The sequence below is a fragment of the Triplophysa rosa genome, linkage group LG16 (assembly GCF_024868665.1).
Source record: "Triplophysa rosa linkage group LG16, Trosa_1v2, whole genome shotgun sequence".
Lineage (NCBI taxonomy): Eukaryota > Metazoa > Chordata > Actinopteri > Cypriniformes > Nemacheilidae > Triplophysa > Triplophysa rosa.
Window position 1 is genome coordinate 4273855 of NC_079905.1, and position 20654 is coordinate 4294508.

Genomic DNA, 20654 nt, shown 5'->3' on the forward strand with positions numbered 1-20654 from the left:
GGTTTCTCTCCGCTCGGATGCGTTTACACAGAAGGCCTGCCCGGCCGCAAACGCACCGCGGACGGCGTGACAGCTGTGGCTTTGACCTTTGACCTACGAGATGTACAGGAACTACATCATCACAACACATTGTGATGTGCCCAGCCAGACACCAGCTGGTGCTTATCTGTTCATTATCATAAACACTTTCTCTTGGTATGCGTGTTTGTTTCTGTAGCGTCGTCACTCTCTTACTGCACATTTCCTTTCATTTAACCAGTGTTATGAATCCAATTTCACGTGTCCAATTCAACGACCACAAAAACGGGAGACCATGTAGATTCTAGCAGATTTCTGATGATCAGTCTCAGTGTTTTGATTGTGTTTGTATATTCTCTTCTTTACCTTCTGGTTCAATTTGCTGCTTCGTGTCTTTATCTGTTCCTCCCTCTCCTCCTCTCCTCTCTTGCAGTGTTTATTTAAACACTTTCACGGTCAGTGCTCTGCGCTCCCTCTCGCAGGACAGACCCGCCCTCTTCCTCCCTCCTCCTCATCTCTCAGAGAAACACTCGACTTCCATTAGCACACTATGCCTCTGTGTGTCTGCCGTCTGAGATACCTGCCTCAACATCTTTTTATCCCGACTAATGACACTTATCTGGCTAAGCGTACATCAATTTCTCTTGTCTTTAATGCACTTTTTCCCATTTTCTTTCTTTCTTTTCTTTAGAAAAAGGGTTTTGAAATTCTGCCATGCTTCAAAGACAGTGCTGGCGCTTCTTTGAGATCTATGGCTGAATGTGAGCCAAATTTAACTATTAAAAAACACACTTTGGCTGGCTTGTTATTTAAAGAAAAACAGAACAGAAGAAAGATTTCTTCAGTTCTTCAGTTTCAAGTTTTCTCAAAATGACAGACTTGATTTTCATTAAACAAAACAATGATGAGAATCTGCACGATTACCATTTAGGGTTCCACGGTGTACCGGTGCTACGGTAGCATCGCGATAGTTTGATATTTTTATGGTACCGTGACAACAGCCTAAATACTTCAAATATATTTCAAAAGTAGTAAAGCCTTTCTGAATGAAGATTGTTGTCAGTTGTTTTTTTAAATATTAAAATAGACCACTAGGACTTCGCTTCAGCAGCCGAGCCTACAACACATTTTCTCAGTTACCAGGCCTTCTATGTTTCATACAGACTGTGGCTTTCAGAACATAAAATAAATGGCCTGATAAAACATTAGATTAATTGATTAAATATTATTTATATAAAAAAGTATTCTCCGGACCTCCGCCGCAAACCTAGGGGAAACACTGCATCCCTAGTTATTATCAAACACCATCACATATAATTTTAATAGATACCACATGAGAAGTTGAATCATTTACTGACAGTACACTACATACGGGTGAACATACTGTGCCACCTGGACAACTAAGTGTGTTTCCCAGCATGCTGTTCTGCACTCTATACCTTTAAGACTGTGTCAACAACAGCAGCAGCCCTTCACCAGAATCCCCATTCCCTCCATTTCCCAAAGGACCTTCCAGTGTTTAGAGAGTTCTGGTCTGATGACTCGCCCTCAACCTGTCCACCTTCTCTCATATCTTCTCTAATGTGTCATCTCCCTGTTGACTCCGGCGTTCTCTCTGAGTGCACATGTGCAAACACATGAACTCAGACTCACATATACACAGGCTGACATATACACACACATGCACATGCACATAGACCTATACTGTACAGTATAAATACAGTTCACGTAGACATGTTCACATATACAGTATGAAATATCTTCTGACTGGCTGTAATCATTCAAAATAAGGGCTATATTAGCATTCAATTAATAAATGAATAGCGCACACATGCACTGTACTGTAAGTCACTTTGGATAAAAGCATCTGCAAAAGGCATACATGAAAATAGATCTTATTTGTGATTTTACTTTCCTCCAGGGAGCCTCACACACATACACATACGCAGCTTCACTTCATTTGTGGAACGGGAACCATGTTGAAAAGGTGGATGAAGTGAGGGAATAAATGTATGTGAAGATTCAGAAAGAGTAATAAAGTGTTTGTCCGATCTCCATCGCGTTCTCTTTTCACACCCACGTTGTTCCTTCAGCCTCGCGTTTGTCCTCCAAAATTGAATTATTCCTTTGACGTGGCGAGAAGGGATGGCTTTAGTCCATTATGAAGAGACCATCTGCGGTAGCGAAATATGTTTTGCAAAGGCGCACACTCATACCTGAGGGGAGCTTACAAACACACACACAAGAGTGGGCTTACAAACACAACACTTCTCTCTCCTCCTCACACTAGCTCAGCTTCACAAAATGTTAGTCAAAGTATTCCCAGATCTGTGTCAAGGCTTGCTTTCAAGTCAAGACAGCAACTGAAAACAGCCAGAGGGTTTGATTATACATCCAACCAACAGGCCAGAACGACTCGAAACCAGCCCAGCATCTCAAAAGCGTACACATCTATCCAAAACGCACCATCCAGCCAGAGTCTTGGTCCCTCTCCCGCTCTGTCATTTTTTAGGTCCTGGTGGACGTTGCAATCTCATAGCTGCACAGATGGTTTTCCGTGGTTCCTCTGTGTCTTCATTATCCACACAATTACTAAGGGAGGACGCCCGCAATTACAACCAACAGCCAGTGCCCACGCCACAGCGCTCAGAATTTATTACTCCTGCACCTGCAACCAGCCCGGCCCAGGTGTTTCGCCTGTCGCAATGCCTCTCCTGTCATTTCCCCTTTTCTCTCTCTGGGTTTATGTATGAAATATGGAAATCACTGGCTTGCTGATATAGTTCAGCATTGTTGATGGTGTTTGGGTTTGTAAGGTACCGGAACTATAATTTGGAGATGAGATGAGATGTAATATGAAATAAACTTCACACCACTTGGGGATGTGCTACTCTGTTGAATTGACAGATGTGTTACTAGAGCTGTTAATCAAGTTTTATGAAAAAAAATTTAAACATTAGTAATACAGGTACAAATTTGAACCACAAAAAAAAAGATTTCATTTTGCATGAATTTGCGTTTAGGAAAACAAAGTGAAATGTTTGAAAGGAATTTAATCATTTTGTAGTATTTGCTTTGTGCTCTTTTGCTTTAATGACAGCATGCACTTGAGCTGGCATGGACTTCACAAGTTTGTGCATGATTTATGTTTTACCGGCATCATTTCAAAATGGTCCAAAGAGCATCACATGTGCCTCATTAGAAGCAAGGAAAATTTGACCTTTCTACAAAGATATTAACACGGTCAATGTCACATATTTGGTTGCGTTTGATTAACAACCTACAAATAGTGCAGAATGACAAATAGCTCCTCTCTTTCTATGCCTGTTTGTCCTTGCTTTAAAATTTTCCTGATCCTAAAACTGCTTTTCCTGATTAAATGACAAAATACCCACTGTACAATATACTGTATGTGCATATGCGCCAGACATGAATCAGATTCATGTAAAAGCTCTCTACTTACAGATGCGGAAATAAATAAGAGACCATTACAAATTTTCATTTAATAAGCATTTCTAGATGTATTGTGGCCATTCCAGTCCAGTGTCTGTTGAATTTCAACAAAATCAAACCTCAGGAGAGTTACAAAGTCATCCAACAGCATGACAAGACACATGGAAACTGTATAAAAATCGAGGTTATTCCATAAAAAGAAAATGTTTTACTTTTCCTAAAATCCATGTACAAATATTACTGTTGTGTTGCTTAAAAGTGAATGTGAACTTGTTTTCGATGCAGTATTTGAGGTCTGAAAAATAAAGAGCATCTTTTTTGTCATTTTCTGCAAATACACGCAAATAGAAGCAGTTTTTAATTGAAATTTGTGAGAAATATTGTCAGTAGTTCACAGAACAAAACAAATTATAATTTCATCTAAACACATACCTATCAACAGTAAATCCAGAAAAACTGGAAATAATTTTAAAATGGTCTTTTATTCTGTGGCTGTATATCACACAATCAGATTCTCTATTTCTTAAACTGCTTTAAAATGGCAGATTATGTCCTGGCTCCCTCCCAACTCCCGTTCTCCTCTCTCTGATCTCATAAATTCCCTGTAATATTTTCACTGTCCTATGTAAACAAAACTATTGGTAGATAATAAAAGACAAAATAACAGATTAAAACCACTATCAAACTGACAAAATGTGCTAACAAACAGCTTTAAGATATAAACATAATACTTAGCATCCAATCAAAAAAAGTGTACTGTTGCTTTAAGAATGAACATCAGCAGGCATTAAGCTAATAACTCTAAGCAGTTGTCACTAATGAGTTTCCGGTGAGTCAGAACTGAGTAGTATCATTCAGTTGTTCAGCAGACAGATCTTGAGGTTTAGAGAGCTCATTTGGAGGAAAAACAAGTCTATGAAGTGCTTTCTCAGCAGCAGTATCATGACTACACTATGCTAATGCTGTCAAACGCTCATGTTTTGTGCTATTTCTAGTAAAAAAAATGCATATATATATAGAATGATATTTGCATGCTGCAGTTGCTCATTTTGCAGGCCAGTACGTTGTAGAGGAAACAGCGTGTCATACAGTACTGGGAACAGTCACAGAATTTTGTCCACATTCGTTTTCCTTTTGGGATGTAATAGGTGAGTGAAAACTGCGTCTGGCAAATAGTCTATTCAAATTATGTATATTTTTAAAGAAATAAGGCACATTTTTGCTGAAAAGAGCTACAATGACTAAATACTCAGCTAGTGCTCCAATTGAATGACAAGTGGCCTAAAAATAGATGTTACTTTATTATTGTAAATAATTCATTTATAATATTTACAGTATCTTGTCTGCACAAAATGAAGATTTGTCATTGTTAGTATTTAGTATTTTTAATAATTATTATATTTTTATATCTTTTGAATAAAAATAATATAACCCCTTATAGGGGCTCCCTAATGCCTTATGGGGGGTCCTGGATCCCCCCAGCCCCCTCATTTCGAGCACTCTCAGCTCAACTGTAGTGTTGGCGATCTGTGCTCTGAAAAAAAACATGAAAAAGAGGCACTGTGACATTGCTCTGGTTGTAAATGAGCAAATAAATAAATAAAACAGATATAAACACACAGAACTGTTCTTTAAGTCTAGGGTGAAAGCTAGAGGAAAGACTCTGCGCAGATACAGAATAAAACAAACAAGATCTCAAAGCAAAAGATAGAAGACCGAGAACACTGTATTTACTCTCCTAAAGTTATTTTCAAACTTTTCTCTTATAAAGGAGGAAAACACGACACTGTTTTCATCCAGTTTGAAACAATAGAACAATAACATCCTTAAAGGGACAGTTCACCCTCAAGTTGTTCTTAACCCATATGGCTTTCTTCTGTGGCACAAACAAAGGAGAAATGCTAGTGAGTGTGCTGTTCACTTTTCCATAGAATGGAATGGAATGGAATAGAATAGAATAGGTCAAAACAGAACAGAACATGAATGTTTATTTGAGTGGACTGTTACATGTAAAATCGATTCCACGCTACATCATTGCTAAACAAACCTTTCTTACATTTTCCCTCCTTGTTGACTTCCTCTGTTCCATTCATTACCTCAGACACTCAGAAGTCTTGTAAACAAGTTCATTTTGCAAACAGCGGTCTGCAATTATGCTTGCGAGATGCAGTAGCCTTTGCCACGAATTAAAACATATCTCCTGCTTATTAGGCAAATGAACCTCAGGCCAAATTTAGTGCACCGAACAGAAGAGAGAAAGAGAAAATAACATACCAAACATACTAATTTCAGTTGAATATTTAAATAGATGATGGAGAAGATGAAAAAGATTTTTAAAAACCCATTTCATTACTCTGAATTATTAATGAATGATTTACAAATTATTCAAAGAGAGAAGACTGGCCAAGTTTTTGAATTAAATCATAAAGTTGAACTACACCATCTTGACTGACCTTGGAGACCAGCTTTAGTTGAGAGACCAGACAGTTGCCAAGACATTTATTTCTTGCCCGGTCTCGTATATGAGGGTGTGTGCACGCGTAGGTGTGCAAGTGGGTGGATTATTGAGTGTTGGAAGTACGCCTGCAAGCATTTTGTCTTCATTTGCATACTTCACGGCAAGATGCGGCATTATTAGCATATTTGAAAACAAATGGGATTTCCATTCAAGAGCTTGATACTAGACCATTAAGAACGTGAATATTTACAGAATGCAACAGAAAAATCGGCCAAAAAACTGAAGTAATAATTATTGTCTGCCATGCTATGAAAGACGTATCAAGGTCATTGCAAATTTGACTGAAACGAATGCTTCCCATTTTGAACGTGATTTAATTATTTCTGGAGAGGAAAAACTCCTCTGCCAGCTTCCTGGTGGGTCAATGGAGGGTTGGAGACCCAGCCTGAGCTCCAGTGATGGAGAACAAGTTGGGACAGCTTCTCAGCAGGCCAGAGATCAAAGCACACAAGCAAGATTGAGCCGCACACACAGAGATGCTGGATTAAAAGGATTACGCGGAAACGTACTACTGCTTGGGGAAACCGCTTCTTCCAGGGTTTTTGTGGGCCAACACAGGGTTGTCTGAACCCACCAGGGCCAGCTGAAAGCCAGAGAAAGAGGGCTAGCAGGTCTGTGGATATTTCATCCTGAAGCAGCAATGTTTGGCAAGAAAGAAAGGAAAAAATCACTCTTTATCTCAGCTCTCCTGTGCTTATGTTCAGTTTGTTTTATTCATGCTACTGGGAAAAGAGGATTGTTTGCTTGTTTCTTTCTTTGTTGTATTTCTGGCCTGCTTCTACTTTTTTCTTGAATGAGCAATACAGTTTTACAGCATTCATAAATGTTTGCTAATAAGTTAATGGCAATACAATTGTGCAAGTTAAAATGATACCGTGAAAGTACCTTTTTAAAGCAATTTTTAAACCTTTAGATGCACAATAGGTGCTTGGGTACAATTACAGAATGTACCCAAAAAGTTACAACATTTGATGTTTTGTACCTGTAGAGGTAAAACATAAACCCTTAAGGGACAGCTATATAACATCTAACATTACTGTAAGTTACTATAACTTTTACGGTATGACATTTCATAAATGTCATAGTCAGAGGTTACATTTTTATATTTTACTGTCAAAATGTAAAGCTCTGCGCCAAACTTTATCCTAAGAATGTTGTTTGGGTGGCTGGATTCAATACTCCATAAAAAGGTGACGAATAAAATCTGCACATCAAATTTTCAAAGGCACTGAAGCTTGCAGAAAATGGATGGATTGACTAAGAAATTTCGGTAACACTTTACAATAAGGTGCTATTAGTTAACATTAGTAAATGCATTAGCTAACATTAGCTAACAATGAACAACTTCATTTTTCAGCATTTATTAATCGTTGTTAATGTTAGTTCATGTCAATACACCTATTCATGTTAGTTCATGGTGCATTAACTAAGGTTAACAGTGACAACGATTGATTTTAATAATGTATTAGTAAATGCTGAAGTAGTAAATGCAGAAGTATTGTTCATTGTTAGTTCATGTTAGCTAATGCATTAAATAATTGTTAACAAGTAGCACCTTATTGTAAAGTGTTACCGAATTTGTATTGTACCATTGTAACCCCTGATGAAAATTTGTCCAAGTCTACAAAGGTGTTTAGTAGTTTACAATATTTCTACAATGAAAGGCTATGAAACAGAACTTTACTCTTAGTCAGTCTGGAAAGTACTTTGGGAAAGAGCTGTTTATAAACAATTAATTGTAATTCCCTATAGGGTTAATGCTCTGTGTAGTGTTATCGATTGTGTCAACTAGAATCTGTCCTCCTATTGCTCACGAAAGAGAATATGTACGTCAAGTCTAGCAAAAACTTTCTCCACAGAAGTCAATTTCCCCTCAGCGCTTTTATTGCCACCTTCTGTGCAGAAACAACAAGTCTATACTTAAGCGCCACCACTGGGGTATGACAGCATAACAGCAGCTATGACTATGAGTGTCACGTCAGACTGACATTAGTTCCCCATACATTTCCCCATGGGCCTTTCCCAGACTGCAACAGTCAAAACATAAGAAATACTGTACCTGGAGGCTACCTCTGGTCAAGACACATCCAGGCTGCATATAAGTAGATTTGTTCTGCCCATTAATCTTGACAACATGCCTTTATAGGTTCACGCTAGCCCGCTGGGCAAGGCCGTGTTTTGTTTTGCTCACCGTTAGCGATATTAGTGTGACATTGGGTCCTATTGCACCTTCTCCGGTTTATGAATTAAGGCGAAAACTCCCTTTGGAGGCCCACACCATCACTCATGGAGACAGTGGTACATGGCTGTTAATACTCTACTCACCGTAGTTGAACCCTAGCGGTGCGCCCCGGCTGGTCCTGTGGGAGTGGAGATGTGATTAATGTTGCATTCTAGGCTAGAAGTTTTCATTTTCCCCCATCAAGGGAACCGGTCTCCAGGGGGTTTCGCTGGAGCTGGTGAGACTGCGACTCTACTATTATTCTTGGGTGTCCCGATATGCGAGAGCCTCAGGAGGAGCAGAAACAGAACCGCCAGCGTACCCCTGCCAAAGACGGTGGATCCAGACCTGCATAACGCGAGACAAAATGTGTGCGCTATTGTGCTCATACTGTCCCACAAAGACATTGGACAAAATCACTTTGGCACAGACGAGGTCAATTCCAATACAATTTCGAAATTTGGGGCAGCAGTTGGCTTGGAAATTGAAGCAAAAGATGGTCCAATTTACAGGCCGTTACAATTCTAGACCCGTCTCCAGCTGGAAGGCTTTTGTGAAACCAGACTGCCACAGAATGCAACTCGCTCAGACATGGGTGTGTGTATCACGTGTAGGACCCGCTAACCCACCACAGTGATGTCTCAGCGGAGCAAGCCCTATTATCAGGGATCTGATGCTCGGCCATAAGTGTTGGCGATTGTTCACACTGAGGAAGAGATGGCACAAGAAATGTGTCATTTACACTCAGACTACAGCAAAACTTATAAGCAAAAGGATAGAAATCATGATGCAACAAATGCCACAAATTCGTCACGCTAACTATACTATAACAAATACTATCATATAGAGTAAAAGGTAACACTTTACATCAAGGTTATATTTGCTAACTTTAACAATGAACAAAACATCTACAGCATTTATGTATCTTAGTTGGTTAATTTAAGCATTCACTAATACAAAATACAATATAAATATATAATACAAAAAACGTAATCAAAGTGAATGCACAATGTGCTAACATGAACAATCGTACTAGCATTAACTAACATTAAGAAAGATGAATAAATGCTGAAAAACTGTGTTGCACATTGTTAGCTTATGTTACCTAATGCCTTTACTAATGTTAACAAATAAAACCTTATTGTATTTGCCTTTATTGTATGAATAAAAAATTATTAACCTGATTGTGATCACAACATGTTTGCTTTGAAAGGTCCAGTGTATGAAATTTAGCGGCATCTAGTGGTGAGGTTGCGAATTGCAACCAACGGCTCACTCCACCCCTTTCGAAGCACTAAGAACTAGGCTGACAAAGAACTAAGATGTTGTCACGTTTTCACTAGGAGATAATGTATTTACGAAACGCGCTCAGTAGAGCAGTTTGTCCGTTTAGGGCTACTGTAGAAACAACATGACAAATTTGATGCAAGGGGACCCCTGGTGTATGTAGATACAAATAGCTCATTCTAAGGTAATACAAACATAACGCTTCTTTATGTAAGGTCTTTATACGCCTCTAAAGACATAGTTATGTATATTATATAGCATTTCTGTCAATAAATATTCCAAAAAATGACTCACAGGACCTTTAAATTCTTCCCAAAGCTGAGCTATCAGTTTGTAATTCAAGCTCTGTGACACACGTACAAAATTTGTATCTTTCGTTACAAGACATTGTCTCTCTATACTGTATGTACTGTATAGAGATGTTTGTCATGATGCTGTGGATTCTGTATTTAATAAGTACAGTGCTTCTTCATTGACAGAAAACACAGATGTTTAAAACCATTTATGGCACCAAATGTCTTTTTTTTTTACAATGGAACTAATTCTGAATAGCAATGGTTCTCAATTTCCTTAACCCTAGCAACCAAACAGATCTGATAACCACAAGAAATTTCCCTGGATGAAAGCACTAAGGAAAAAATGTACCCAACGTGTTTTTTTCACGTCCCCTCTATGGCTCTTCCGTCTTCCGATTGTCAAATTTAGCTAATTTGATTGGTGTAACCTTTAAAGAGTGATTGAAAATCAGATAAAAGCTTTCTGCCGCTCAGTCCTGACAGATCTCCAGGCCCATTGAAATTTGTTTGATAATCTCGTCTTCCTGCTTTTTCTATCTCCCTCAAATCTCTTCTGGTTTTGTCCTATTACTCGCCTTCATTTAGTATTCTACGCTCTTTCCCTCTTCCCTTAATACAACCCTTCTCTCTATCCATCGTTGTCGTATTACCATCTCTGTAGTCTTTTTATCCCCATATTCTTCACTCTCTTTCCTCTTTCTCTCGTCGTAATAACAGGCCTATGGTAAATGCTGCTCCCCGATGCCCTCCCTTGCTCTCTTCCTCTCCCACCAGCCAAATTACCAGTTGGTTACTATAGAGACGTGTTTATAAATGTGCTTTCCCCTTTTTATGATTCCCAATCTCCCCCGTTTCTCTCCACCTCCCCTCCTGCTTTTCCCTGCCAGCGTTTCCTGCCACGCGAGGCGTCTATTCTCTTTTTCTTCCCCCCCCCCGATTTCTCTTGAAACGTTTCATTTTTGGGGCTTACGATCCCCTTTTCTCTATCTCGATACAATTTTTTGCCATTTTCTCGTTATTTGGATCGTGTTTTTCAGTACTTGTCATCATCGCGAGACCGATTGTCGTCTTTGACACATTTTGATTTGTTGTGCAGCCTGCCCAATCTTTCACTACAGAGAAGCCCTCGGTCCCACCTCAATTAAACAGCTGCGTCAAATGACTAATAATCCAAGATGTTTACCGCGCAAGCTGCCTTTCTGTCCCGACACGGGTCTCTTAAAAATCATGAGGGATATCACTCTACAAATTGGACTGTAAAAAGTATTGGACGATAAAATAAAATGATTTGCTAAATATATTAATACACCTACACATTATCTGCATTAGTCAAACTAATTCTAATGGAAATGCAGATTCTTTAAACAAACTGTGAAAATTTATACCAACAATGCATGTCTGTGACATTTGACATTGGGAGCGCTTACAATGCAAAAGTAATGAATCATATTCAAATGCACAATCTGCTCTAATTGGTCCTCTGAGACACACAGAATATAAGCTGTGCGACCAGCATGGTGCAAGATTGTTTTGGCATCTAAAAAATAGTTCAAAGTTGTGTCTTACGTCAAACCTTTCTGATCTTGAGACATTCTGAAGAATCTCTGTCGCTACTGTACAGTATGTATACGGAATGTTTATTCATACGCAACCACAAATGAGATTTGTGAGTAATAATTTAAAAGGTGCTTTTCGAGGTAAAATATACTTTCATTATATAAAACAGAACATACAATTGTCTTTAAAATAAAAGAATATGAAATAAATCATATACAGTAGGTTTGGACGACAATATATACCAATATGAAAATCGTGCATGTCGATTTTTTTACTGTTTTTTACTTAAAAACCATCCTACATAATGTAAACAACATTTTGTTAAAACTATAACCTTCATACCTCTAATATTGACTAAGCAATGCCATGTCAAAGATTGAAAATCATAGTAAAGGTAAAGCTTGAAATAAATTTGAATGGCGGTCTGAACGCACAGTAATGCGCTTGTTATCTCATAATTAGATTGAAATTCAACCTGGATTTCACAGACAAGGTCACATATCAAGCCGACTAAATGATTACAGAATTTTGCCAAACCCTTTAAGTTGCCAAGCAAAGAGACAACGAGCTATAGAAAGTGCAGTAAAAAGATAGACGTTACACAAACGTTTGTCAGGCCATCTTTGTTTAGAGTGCTGTGCAGGGATAGTTCACCCAAAAATAAAAATTCTTGCATCATTTACCCTTATTTTATTCCAAACTTGTATGACTTTCCTTCATTCTGCAGAAAACATAAGAAGATATTCTGAAGAACACTGGTAACCAAAAAACACTGGTCCTCGTTGACTTCCATTGTATGGACACTAAACCACAAATCTCAAAACATCTTCTTTTGTGTTCCACTGCAAAAAAATGTCATATACAGGTTTTGAATGACGCGAGGGTGAATAAATAAATACAGAATGTTTATTTTGGGGTGAACTATTCTTTTAACACCTAGCAAAGTACACGATGCTTAGAAAGTGCCACAAGTGAAGAACCGAAGAAACAAATCCACTAAATTACTTAACAAGACTGCTAAAAGATAAGCTTGTCTACTTGCTAATTGTATTCAACTAGCAGGGAATTGAATATAATTGCCTTTGACTCTTAAATAAGGAGAACAAGTTAGCCAGTACAAGACCATTAGCTCAGCGCTGTTGGAGAAGTCATAACGTTACCTATAGCAACCGTCTACAAGTATAGCACAAGAGCCGATGAACTAGTTTTGCCCCATTACGCAAGCCAGTTTAATTTGTGCTAATGGCACTGTTATTTAGTGCCTGAGCGCTTGCATTACAATTAGCTCCTGTGACTCGAGCAAAGAAAGTCGATGATGAATTTGTACAAATCAGACCGGTCATAATCACGAGCAAAACAGGGAACAGATTAATGACTCACCAGATTTCACACCCTATACGGTTATTATTTTTTACACGGTGAAATCAATTCAGCCGAGCCAAAGCACGCTGAGTTTAAAGTATTCAGATCAGCGAGGGTTGTACCGCGCAAACGGCTTGTCATTAGAGGCATTCAAGCTAAAAGACTGATTGATTTAACCACCATGACGTACTGTATAGCTGAACTGTGTTCCGACGGTTGTAATTGGCGCTATTTGCTTTGTGCAGCAAGGATGGCGAGACTGTTATTGCACACATGCTTTCAGTCGAAAGCTTGTTCTTTAATGGACTTCAGTCACAGGCTCTGGAACCGATGCCTGCTTTCTCCATCGTCCCAATCTGCATGTGACAGAGGGCAGAGAAGCAATTTGGACACAGTGTTAAATACATTCACTCACCTTCTGTCATCCATTTCTTGTCCTCTTGGGATTTTGATCTTTGTGGCTCGCTCCTCAGATGGCATTCGCGGGATGTCACAGACACGGGAGAGAGGAGGGATGGGGTGAGAAGCGTGACTTTGAGGATGCAAAGCTGGTTACCTCCTGCTGCGTTCCACCACCGGTTAACAGTCTAGCGCCTTGCACTGGGCCATGACTATTTGTTAGAGCATCTCCTACAACCAGAATTCATGATCGTACACATCATATATTTATAGAAAAGGCACGCTGAGGACATTTAGTTAATGTATGTTCATGCGTACTCCTACTTGGTCTGTATTCTTGTAGCACACATACTCCAACCAAACATCTATCAGTGTGTGCGTTGTCATACAGAAGAAGATATTTGTTATATTTACAGAATTAATGTTTTCTGTATATTTATAGAATTTGTTCATCTACAATACATACATGTACAGGACATTTATATTTAAAATAAGTTTCAAATGATGTACGTTTTGCATAGTGGAACGGGTCAAAAAGGCACGAACGCAACTGTTGGGTTGTAAATAAACGCATGCTGGGTTGTTTTAAACCATTGGGTCAAACATAAACATTTTCTGGGTTAATTTAACCCGACGGCAGTCCCTTTTTAAACCAAAACTGTACTGAAAATAACCCAGCATTTTTTTGTGTGTACTTTACATCTTTATATACTTCAATGTCCCAAAGTCCTCTTTGGTATTCTTTGGGACCGTTTGGGAATCATTTATCATACACACTTATAGAATACAATGAACACATATTTTCGTTCCTGGCGATGAATTCTTAAATATCTTTGTATCTGTACCTTGATGTGCGGGTTAATGGGTTGCCTCAGACATAAAGTCATGTGCAAATAGATTTTCCCTTGACTATTACTGAACGGTTTGTTTGGCTGCAGTAAGACAGCACAGTAATACAGTAACTCTGCAGAATCAAATGTTAAACACATCGCTCACCAGGAAATAACACACCAGATTTCAAACGTTTTAAGGTTTATAAGCTGTGTGAAAGAGAAAGGCAGTGTGTTAGTGTGAGAAGGTTTGTGTTGATAACTTCTGAGGCTCAGCCGTCGTACCTGATGTGTTGAAAGGACGATGGTAAGTAGATGCTGGTCAGTGCTGCATTGCTTTTTACTGCAGCCGTTTTACAGATGTTCTGCTTGGTCTTAAAATTGTTATTTTACGTGGCCAGGTGTTCTTGTAACATTTTTTGGCGGTTGGCAGCCAGTGTTCAGTGCATTACTGGTGGGCAGGTGTTAACATATTTCATACCCGCCATCATAATGCACATGCTCAGAAAACAAATCCTGTTAGATGAAACGCTATACATTTAAGCCATTTGTTAGAGCAGGAGTTAAATGTTTTAGTCTTTTTATTATGTGAATTTACCTTTTGGCTGCGCAGATAGTTAAACAGATGTTTAACTTTTACTTTTTCAATTTGACTTGTAAAGTAAAATGAATATTGTTCGATTGACATACATAAGATATCTTGGTCTTTGGCTTTGGCACGGTAGAGAGGACAACCAGAAATTACATAGATGAGAGAAAAGAACAGGAGTCTAGAAAAGACCATCAACTCCACAAATACTTCAAAATAAATAATTACTATTCCTCCAAAATGGGGCAAACGTAGAAATTTCTGTCACCATGTAACACAGAGTTATAATGGTCTCTACACCCGTGATGTTCATCTACAGCAAAAGAGAAACATTGTGTTCTATTTTCAATAGCATGGAAATGAAGACTGTCGTATTAAAGTTCACTGAAGAGCATTTTTATTTAATATTATGTCTTGACATGGTGATATGACACTGAAATGTATCATTGTGCTTTATTAAGGGCCATATATTCACAAGCTCAAACTTTTACTGTGACAATTATTGAAATTGTAAGAGTTAGGGGTATTTTAAGTCACAGACATATGATATGTCTCGAATTTGTGTCAATTAATGGATATTTTGGGAAGTTCCAGGCATACTGGTATTGGCTTGTATCATTTAATTGAATCCTATAATAGTTTGCACTAAATTTGCACCGGGAAAGTCGATTGTTATAATACCAAACCGTTTCCTTTGACCGACATAGGCTTTCAGATATTCATGCAGGCGGGGGTTTATGATCTTGGCCAGGGCGTTGGGGTGGGCAAGGATGCTGGCACCACTGCTGTAGGTGAGGAACATATGGTTTTTGTTACCCACCGCAGCCTCCTCCAGATGGATGTAGACACTTCTCCATTTCTTCTCCACCTCCTCTGGCTGCAAAGAGGATACCTGCAGCTAGAAAAAGTGATGGATTTATTTAGCACATTCATGTGGTGAGGGATCTCAAACTCTCTCTGATGGATTTTTAAAGATAGTTGACAGATTGAAGATCGGAGTTTGGAAATTAAATATAAGTCTGGTGTGAAACGTGAAACTTGGAAAGTATTTTTATTTGATACATTTTTATCTTATAATAGAGTCATCATAAATAATGCATAATGTATTACACATTAAATATGATCAGCTTAAAATGTGAACAGAATATTTTTTGTCATTTCCAATCAAAAATGTTTAGAAATCTGTTTCAATGATGAGACAATCTTATTTGTACACACAATTAAATTCATAATGTACACAAAATGTATTACATTTTATTAAAAATGATTATGATAAAATTCCATACGTATTATAAATAATTGTTATGAAATTATTTAAATGATTATTGCTTTATTATTTGTTTACTTATCATGACTTGTTGCTTATTATGATATACTTTATTATTATTGTTATTTAAATGATTATCTTTACCTTCCAATGATCTGCGATGTCCAGCGAGTTGTAGTGCATCCCCAGGTCAGGCCCTGAGAAATCCTGCAGAACAATCAGTTTTCCTCGTGCCTCACCCAGGGTGGGCATCTCGCGGCTGTGCCACAGCAGGTCCCAGTGAGCGTACTCATGAATGTAGCGCACAGCTGCCTCGTAGATATCTCTTGTGTCACTTAACTCCTCTTTCAGTCTCATCAGCACCGTCTCGGTCGGATACTCCCTCAGGAAGGCCACCACGTCTCTCAGCACATCCCCAAAGTGAGCATACTGATACGAGATCCCGTGGTGGATGGTGAGGTTGCCTCTAATGTTACGAACGCGGATATCCAGAAAGCGGATTCCGGCTCGAAGTTGGAGGGTGAGAGGCCAGGAGTTGCACTCGGCGAGCGATCCGCCGTATAGGGCCATTGTGTTGTGGGTGCCAGGGATTGTCACGTCTGACAGGGGGTAGGTGTTAGGGATTGTGGACATCCAGGATGGGTTTAGGATCTCAGGCGTGGAGGTGTCATCATAGTCAGGTGTTTGGATGGCCCCGTGTCCCAGGCTGGCCACGCTATGGGTTTTATAGAGGTGAGACTGCATTAGGCTATGGATCCAGGAGTGTAAAGTACAAAGTACTGTGTTAAAATTGGTGTCTGTTTCACTAAGCTAACTAAATCACTCGTCTGTGATAACACAGGATGCGTGTTGGAAGCTTACAGTCCCGGCGTTGAAAAAATTAATGAGATTGAGTGAATAATCAGGTTGCTTTGTACAATTTGTGCATCAAAGTTGCTTCAATTAGAAAATCTCTACTGTCTCTTGATTTCATCAGTCTGTAAGCCAAAGCAAAGAAAGTCTAGTTTTAACCATCAGATACTCAATAAAGTGTGAAAGGCTTTCGACAAAACTTTTCCTCAAATGCTTTTCAGACACTTTCACTTTTAAAACTTGACTTGTTACTTAATTAAACTTACGTATGTACTTGTACTTTTTACACCCCTTTGATATAAAAAACCTTACGTCTTGCTAAAAGATACAAGATTATTTATAATGGCTGGCTATAATAAAATTAGATAATGGGTTCGTGTGCTGCAGATAATAGCATGTAGACAAAGAAAAAACAGATACATTTGGCCAGTCTGATATAAAAGCACACGTTAAAATAATGGATAGCAGATGTCTGACTTCTTCTTCGCAGTAAAATGGATTTTCCTTTATGAAATAAGAACTGCAATTTGTTATGTAGTATACTGTGAAAAGGTTGTACAATTATGGGTTTTAAGAACCTTACCCCAGAAAAATGCCCATTACCATTAGCTCCAAAATGTGTCCTCGGGTGCCTTCCATAATGGCCACTGATACTCTACTATAAAGATAATCATTAGAATAATTACATCACAATTACAGCACTTTTTCTGACACAACCCTATTTAAACAGCAGACATTTTGTAATTATTTTATGGCAATGTATTGTATACTTGTTTTTTACCACAAAAATGGAAAACCTCAGACCTTCCAACAAAGTCAATACTGGTATGTATGCAGTTCCATCATTATAGCCGGAGAAGCGAGCCAAGAAATCTTACCTTGTTTTTTGGATTTGCCAGTAAACCAAAGACGGCGGTTTGATGCCACGGAGAACAAACTACTCAGTCAGGTTAGCCTCAACGCCAGCTGTTGTTTTTGCTGTCTTTCCCAGCAAGTACACAGTTCTGGCTTGAACTTGTTGGAGGCACCCATACCAACTGACCCTTTTGTTTGTGGGGTCATTGTGCCTATTAGAGGTGTACAGTAAAAAGCTGACTCGATGATCGCAGACAAAACAGTCCAAATTGAACTCGGCTGCCATTTGGATCAGACAGATATACATGTATTATATACGTTTATATTACATTTATATACTGCCTATGAAGTGCACTACTTGTAGTTTCAAGGCAAAAGTACTTTACCTTGCTAAAAGTATAGAAGTTCCAAAAACTATCATTATTATGTTTATTAATGAAACAAAAGGGAGTTAAAGAAGTAACAGCTGAGAGTATAGTATTACCATGCGGGTGTAAATAAATATAGATGTAAGAATACTGTAAGATACACTATCTATAGAGTAAACAGGTCGGTTCGGGGTGAATAAACATGAAGCCTGGACTGCAATGATAAACATGGTTAAAGATATATTTTCGCAGGGTTTTTGGGAAAATATAAGTTTACATTTTCTGTGATCTCACTACTGTTCTTTTTCCCAGAGGGAATGAAAAAGTTTCAAACTCCTGGAAATGTTCCTGTTTTCAGCGTACATATAAAACAGAACAAACAGCTTTGTTGGTGTACAAGGTACCTTGGAGAGCATGCATCTCATTGTATTTTCAAGATTGTCAAAAACTAATAAAAAAACTAAAACAACGATGCTGCATTTGGAAGCTGAATATAGATGCATCACATTTTTGAATTCGCCATTAACCTTGCGGTACCTTTGCTAGTTCATATAATGGATAATGATACAGTATGACCACCATTATGTATTCAAAAAAAACTCTCTAAATACTTGACGGTAATTTTAATCAGAGGCTTTCTAGCGAGGGAAAACAACTATTAGTTACTGCTTTTGTAAATAAAGAAAAAACAGCAAATAATATAAATCAGTGCAAGACAGAAGACTACTCATGTGTTCCTCATGCAGTAACCTAACAAAGAAAAATCATTCCAACAACGTTCCTATTGTTCATTATGGTATTATACCGTATTTAGCTACAGCATTTCCACAAAACACATTTATGTTACAAATGAATTCTGAAGTTTCAAAACTAATCAAACTCAATTAAAAATGAAACTGGTGCCCAGCATGATGTTATCTATGCATCTCACGTCTCCCATTTCCCATCATGCATTTGAGATCAGGGTGTTTATCCGCTCAGTTCCCTGAACCATATCTTCCGAAATAAATAATAAACATATTCAATTAAAATGAAAATGTGCCTTGTTCCTCCTTTAATCCTAATTTACCCAATTGTCCTTTTCCTGTCTGCAAATATGTTATTGTGTTGAGGCCATCAAGCATTTAATAAAGCAAATCCTAATACAATGATTCTGACTTCAAGCACTCGCTTACACAAACAAGCATGATCAATATGATTTCTCAGTTTCTCTTTCCTCACAGTTTTAAGTGATGTTTTCCCACAGATGTTTGTGATTTTATTAAACGGTAGATTGTGCGTGGTTTTATAAGTAATTTCAACATAAAAGGCTTGTATGAGAGCCAAAGAGCTTAATGTGAAACATTACACAATATTATGCAATGGAACTGAATTAACTTTACAACCCTGGTTACACCAACAACAGTCCAATCAGAAGCTCAATGTTTCAAATGCATATTTTAAAGTACTTTATTATAGATGTGATATTATTGACTACAAGTCATGTGGAAATTCATTTGTATGCCGTCACAAGTCTATGATAATCTGCAAGAGTGTGTATGTGATAAAAAGCAGTGTTCATTTTTAACACTGGGTTTTAATGATATTTCTATTATCATCTACACAACCTTGTGTAAGCCTGTTAAACACATACATAAATTACCCCACTGCATTACTCAATTAAGATTTCCTGAGACCAAGAATTAATTATACTCATAAAACTGTTGTTTTTATAACCAAAGCCGATAATCATTTGTTTTTATTTAGCTTTGTCTCTAAATTAAGAGACTTGAGCTTTACCCTTTTATCTTTCTCACTTTCACAAATACTCTCTCTCTCTCTCTCTCTCTCTCTCTCTCTCTCTCTCTCTCTGTCTGTGATAATTGGATGTGTATTGTGAAGAAGCCCTTTGTTTCATTTTCATCTCTGTTTTGTAATTGTAGTGAAACTGTCATTTCCTATTGGTTGATGACTCTTATCTGTTTCTCTCTATGGTGGATTAATTACTGTTTCAAAGTGCAGCTACGCCTTATGTCCTTCAAAAATCTTTTATTTATTATTCCTCTTAAAACAGTATATTTTTATCCGTCTCACAGCTCTCTTCGCCTACATCTATTCCCTGTTCTCAAGAAATCTCTTTATCTTGTAATACAGTGGTTCCCAACTGCTGTCTGTTCTGATGGGGTCACAGACGGTAGGGCAAAAACAAGGCTAAACTCAAGCAATACAATGCAACTATATGCATAGTTGGGATGGTGAAATAAAGATGTTTTCCATACCTTGATGTCACAGGCTGTATGATCAAACGCGGCTTCAATTTGGCCTAAATTCATCAGTCACTTGGTAGAACCTATGCAGATAAGTCAGGTTGCATCCATCTGTCTCTAAAAATAAGTGAACATTTAATAGATAACTAGACATTTTGGCTTTGAAGTGTGATACAACTGTATTTACATTTGGAGAAAGGCTGAAAATAGCATCATTTTATTTCAGGAAACAAAGTTCCTTAATGTTTTGTTTACATATACATATAACATATATAAAGTTATTTGTTGTTTAAATATACACTATAAAACATAATCATGTTTATGGGTCTTGATCTCACACATGTGACCCTGGATCACAAAACCAGTCTTAAGTAGCACGGGAACATTTTTAGTAAAAGACAAAAATACATTGTGTGGGTCAAAATTATCGATTTTTCTTTTATGCCAAAAATCATTAGGATATTAAGTAAAGATCATGTTCCATGAAGATATTTTGTAAATTTCCTACCTTAAATTTATAAAAACTTTATTTTTGT

General features: G+C 37.9%; 1 protein-coding gene across 1 annotated transcript; it reads right to left on the minus strand.

Moving 5' to 3' along the window:
* Nucleotides 1-15044: 15044 nt before the first annotated feature.
* Nucleotides 15045-17634, minus strand: si:dkey-266f7.9 (uncharacterized protein LOC100006223 homolog). The gene is made up of 3 exons (XM_057355373.1): nt 17233-17634; nt 15942-16512; nt 15045-15422 (listed from the first exon to the last, which is right to left on the minus strand). The coding sequence occupies exons 1-3, from the start codon at nt 17286-17288 to the stop codon at nt 15150-15152; spliced, it is 900 nt and encodes a 299-aa protein (XP_057211356.1). The 5' UTR covers nt 17289-17634; the 3' UTR covers nt 15045-15149.
* Between the last annotated feature and the right edge of the window lie 3020 nt (nt 17635-20654).

Coding starts and splice junctions, on each gene's coding strand:
- si:dkey-266f7.9 (XM_057355373.1), bottom strand. CDS start 17,288: ATGGAAGGCACCCGAGGACACATTTTGGAGCTAATGGTAATGGGCATT. Junction 16,513..17,232: donor GTAATGGGCATTTTTCTGGG/GTAAGGTTCTTA, acceptor TAAAACCCATAG/CGTGGCCAGCCTGGGACACG. Junction 15,423..15,941: donor ACATCGCAGATCATTGGAAG/GTAAAGATAATC, acceptor TTCTAGCTGCAG/GTATCCTCTTTGCAGCCAGA.